We start from the raw sequence: 5419 nt of genomic DNA on the forward strand, positions 1-5419 counted from the left end.
TATATATATATAAATACCTGGTTAAATAAAGGGTTAGGGTTATTATATATAAATACCTGGTTAAATAAAGGGTTATATATATATAAATACCTGGTTAAATAAAGGGTTATATATATAAATACCTGGTTAAATAAAGGTTAGGGGGTTATATATATATATATACCTGGTTAAATAAAGGGTTATATATTTAAATACCTAGTTAAATAAAGGTTAGGTTATATATATAAATACCTGGTTAAATAAAGGGTTATATTTTTCTTCAAGCAGAAATTAAACTTAATAATCGTAACAAAGTAGTAATATGTTAAAAACAAGTGAACAACACTGTTAACATAATGTTAGACAATCAGGTTCCTGACATAGTAAATCTAGGTTTTAATCGATTGTCAAAATGTTTTAGTAGTTTTCTTAACAGGAAACAGCCCTCTGCTTTGTGAAGGACCAAGGACCAGAACTGAATATTCAGGACAGAAAGGAGAGCTGGTAGCAGAGAGAGACACAATCCTAGTCCTGGATCAACTGTAATCTCTAATATAATAGTTTAGCGAAAATGAATGAATGATCCAGGATCTGTAATTAGTAATTGAACCTGGGAACGAGGTTAAGGATTTGATGGAGGAGAACACAACCTAATAACAATATGGAGTCAAAAACACAGTACACGACATGACAGATTATTCTGGCTAAGCCCCAAATGGCACCCTATTCCCTATATAGTGCACTACTTTAGACCAGAGCCCTATGGAACCCTATTCCCTATATAGTGCACTACTTTAGACCAGAGTCTTATGGAACCCTATTCCCTATATAGTGCACTACTTTAGACCAGAGTCTTATGGAACCCTATTCCCTATATAGTGCACTACTTTAGACCAGAGCCCTATGGAACCCTATTCCCTATATAGTGCACTACTTTAGACCAGAGCCCTATGGCACCCTATTCCCTATATAGTGCACTACTAGCCCTATGGGCCCTGGTTGAAAGCAGTGCACTACATAGGGATTAGGGTTCCATTTGGGCCTGATTTCAGAATCAGGGTGCGTAAATCTCCCCACTACAGGTCCCGGTTGTTGCTGCTGAGAAGTTTGGGGTAGGAGGTTCCGATGGATCGCCCCTGACGATACACCACCATCTCTAGCAGGTACTCGTCCACCTTCACCACGGCCGTGGTCACCTGTACATAAACCACAAGGCTAACGTTAGCCAATACATCCACCCATTTATATACTGGCTAGGGTTCTCATCAACACCAACGTTGGGCTGCATCCCAATTCACAACCCTTTTCCAGAACTGTGCTGATTCAGTCTGGAGGGGTCATGTTATGCTGGTCAGAACTGTGCTGATTCAGTCTGGAAGGGTCATGTTATACTGGTCAGAACAGTAGTTATTCAGTCTGGAGGGGTCATGTTATACTGGTCAGAACAGTAGTTATTCAGCCTGGAGGGGTCATGTTATGTATTCAGACTGGAGGGGTCATGTTATGTATTCAGACTGGAGGGGTCATGTTATGTATTCAGACTGGAGGGGTCATGTTATGTATTCAGACTGGAGGGGTCATGTTATACTGGTCAGAACAGTAGTTATTCAGCCTGGAGGGGTCATGTTATACTGGTCAGAACAGTAGTTATTCAGCCTGGAGGAGTCATGTTATGTATTCAGACTGGAGGGGTCATGTTATGTATTCAGACTGGAGGGGTCATGTTATGTATTCAGACTGGAGGGGTCATGTTATACTGGTCAGAACAGTAGTTATTCAGACTGGAGGGGTCATGTTATCCTGGTCAGAACAGTAGTTTATTCAGACTGGAGGGGTCATGTTATGCTGGTCAGAACAGTAGTTTATTCAGACTGGAGGGGTCATGTTATGCTGGTCAGAACAGTAGTTTATTCAGACTGGAGGGGTCATGTTATGCTGGTCAGAACAGTAGTTATTCAGTCTGGAGGGGTCTTGTTATGTATTCAGACTGGAGGGGTCATGTTATGTATTCAGACTGGAGGGGTCATGTTATGTATTCAGACTGGGGGGGTCATGTTATGTATTCAGCCTGGAGGGGTCATGTTATGTATTCAGACTGGAGGGGTCCTGTTATGTATTCAGACTGGAGGGGTCATGTTATACTGGTCAGAACAGTAGTTATTCAGCCTGGAGGGGTCATGTTATGTATTCAGATTGGAGGGGTCATGTTATGTATTCAGCCTGGAGGGGTCATGTTATGTATTCAGCCTGGAGGGGTCATGTTATGTATTCAGACTGGAGGGGTCATGTTATACTGGTCAGAACAGTAGTTATTCAGCCTGGAGGGGTCATGTTATGTATTCAGCCTGGAGGGGTCATGTTATGTATTCAGTCTGGAGGGGTCCTGTTATGTATTCAGACTGGAGGGGTCATGTTATGTATTCAGACTGGAGGGGTCATGTTATGTATTCAGACTGGAGGGGTCATGTTATGTATTCAGACTGGAGGGTCATGTTATGTATTCAGTCTGGAGGGTCATGTTATGTATTCAGACTGGAGGGGTCCTGTTAGCTATGATGACTTCTGGTTGATAAGACGTGTCATCAGGGTGGTTCAGGGAACCATGAGTAACCCAGCCTGAGATCTGAGATCGAGCACTAGCTCCCCAAGATAATGTCTTCCTAGGCTTCAGCACTACAGGTCAACACAGTCTCATGGTTATCTAATAGACCCAGGTTTGAACCCCGTGTGGTCAATCACGCAACCGCTCACCTTCTCAGTCGACGCGAGGAAGAGAATGGTGAAGAGGGCGACCTCGAACTCTGGGCTGACCCCGATGAAGGAGCTTCCCACAGGCTTGACCAGGCCCTTCCAGCTGAACTGCAGGTTCAGAACGTGGTCATCCTCATCTGGCTGCACAGAGAGGTCAAAACAACAGTTTTTTTAACCTTGTCAGCTCGGGGATTCGACCCAGCAACCTTCCGGTTATAGGCCCAACTCTCTACCCACAAGGCTACTTCTTATTTTTAATGACGGCCTAGGTCATTAGTTCATTAGTTAACTGTCTTGTTCAGGGGCAGAACGACAGATTTGTACCTTGTCAGCTCAGGGATTTGATCTTGCAACCTTTCGGTTACTAGTCCAACGCTCTAACCACTAGTCTACCTGCCGCCCCTCCCCTCTAACCACTAGGCTACCTGCCGCCCCTCCTCTAACCACTAGGCTACCTGCCGCCCCTCCCTCTAACCACTAGGCTACCTGCCGCCCTCCCCTCTAACCACTAGGCTACCTGCCGCCCTCCCCTCTAACCACTAGGCTACCTGCCGCCCCTCCCCTCTAACCACTAGGCTACCTGCCGCCCCTCCCCTCTAACCACTAGGCTACCTGCCGCCCCTCCCCTCTAACCACTAGGCTACCTGCTGCCCCTCCCCTCTAACCACTACCCTGCCGCCCCTCCCCTCTAACCACTACCCTGCCGCCCCTCCCCTCTAACCACTACCCTGCCGCCCATAACATATGGTTAAATATAATGTATGATTTGGGAAGTTTTACAGTGGTGGCCACAGTTTTGGGTGTCTTGAAATCAGTCAGTAAAATGTAAACACTAAAAAAACACACACAAAAGTTGAACTAATTACCAGAGCAAGACAACAACCATAGAGCTACATTTCTGAAAACAAGTATCTTGTGTATGGACCTGTGTGAAATGTAACTCTGCTGATAAGATAGGGAGATTGTTCTAGAATGTCTTACAGTATTCCTGTTGCCCTGGGCCTTGTAACCCTTGTAGTCCACATTGCCATGCTTCTCCTGCAGATAGAACTGAACCCAGTTGTGGAACCCCGTGATCTCCTTCCCTTTCTTAGACTCACCAACAAACACATGCTCAAAACCACAGGAGTCCTCACTGTATTGGAAACATGAGAAAATATGAAAAAGAAAATATGTCTCTCTCTCTGTCTCAGTGTGTGTGTGTGTGTGTGTGTGTGTGTGTGTGTGTGTGTGTGTGTGTGTGTGTGTGTGTGTGTGTGTGTGTGTGTGTGTGTGTGTGTGTCTCTCAATTCAATTTAAGGGCTTTATTGGCATGGGAAACATATGTTAACATTGCCAAAGCAAGTGAAATAGACAAATTAACATTAAACATTACACTCACAAAAGTTCCAAAAGAATAAAAGACATTTTAAAATGTCCTATTATTTGCAAATCTCCCTCTCTCTCCCTCTGCGTGTCTGTCTCTTTCACACACATACAGGTGCAACTGGTCAGAACAGTTGGGTTGTGCCGTGGGCGGAGAACTTTGTGGGCTATACTCGGGCTTGTCTCAGGATGGTAAGTTGGTGGTTGAAGATATCCCTCTAGTGGTGTGGGGGCTGTGCTTTGGCAAAGTGGGTGGGGTTATATCCTTCCTGTTTGGCCCTGTCCGGGGGAGTCGTCGGATGGGGCCACAGTGTCTCTTGACCCCTCCTGTCTCAGCCTCCAGTATTTATGCTGCAGTAGTTTATGTGTCGGGGGGCTAGGGTCAGTTTGTTATATCTGGAGTATTTCTCCTGTCCTATTCGGTGTCCTGTGTGAATTGAAGTATGCTCTCTCGAATTCTCTGTTTCTCTCAGAGGACCTGAGCCCTAGGACCATGCCTCAGGACTACCTGACATGATGACTCCTTGCTGTCCCCAGACCACCTGGCCGTACTGCTGCTCCAGTTTCAACTGTTCTGCCTTATTATTATTTGACCATGCTGGTCATTTATGAATATTTGAACATCTTGGCCATGTTCTGTTATAATCTCCACCCGGCACAGCCAGAAGAGGACTGGCCACCCCTCATAGCCTAGTTCCTCTCTAGGTTTCTTCCTAGGTTTTGGCCTTTCTAGGAGTTTTTCCTAGCCACCGTGCTTCTACACCTGCATTGCTTGCTGTTTGGGGTTTTAGGCTGAGTTTCTGTACAGCACTTTAAGATATCAGCTGATGTACGAAGGGCTTTATAAATACATTTGATTTGATACAACTAAAACAAGCTCAAACTGCTCACTGTATGTGGGCATCATAAAATACACACACACACTCACCCTCCACTGTGGTCTCGGTGATAGAGTCTGAACCACATGTTATAGAGCTGCCTCTTGAACTGCTGCTGGTCTGACGGGGAGTGACCCTTACTCACCAGGTACTTGTGGGCACACTGACACACACACACACACACACACACACACACACACACACACACACACACACACACACACACACACACACACACACACACACACACACACACACACACACACACACACACACACACACACACACACACACACACACAGAGATTAGACCGACACATCAGTACACATTGCTTTGTGTGTTGTGGAGTCCACACCTGAGACTAAATAACAAGACAAAACACATGTCCACAATGACAGAACACCATCTGACTAACTCATGGAGGTTAAGGGCCTGTCTTCAGGAGT

The 5419-nt window shown here is 45.4% G+C and overlaps 1 protein-coding gene across 1 annotated transcript; it reads right to left on the reverse strand.

Annotated features, from left to right (window-relative positions):
- Window positions 1–893: 893 nt before the first annotated feature.
- On the reverse strand, window positions 894–5156 carry LOC124009258 (uridylate-specific endoribonuclease C-like). The gene is made up of 4 exons (XM_046320865.1): window positions 5024–5156; window positions 3712–3865; window positions 2731–2871; window positions 894–1175 (listed from the first exon to the last, which is right to left on the reverse strand). Exons 1-4 carry the CDS (start codon window positions 5059–5061, stop codon window positions 1056–1058), a joined length of 453 nt encoding a protein of 150 aa, XP_046176821.1. The 5' UTR covers window positions 5062–5156; the 3' UTR covers window positions 894–1055.
- Window positions 5157–5419: the final 263 nt, after the last annotated feature.

Source organism: Oncorhynchus gorbuscha, linkage group LG22, assembly GCF_021184085.1.
Source record: "Oncorhynchus gorbuscha isolate QuinsamMale2020 ecotype Even-year linkage group LG22, OgorEven_v1.0, whole genome shotgun sequence".
Taxonomy (NCBI): Eukaryota; Metazoa; Chordata; class Actinopteri; order Salmoniformes; family Salmonidae; genus Oncorhynchus; species Oncorhynchus gorbuscha.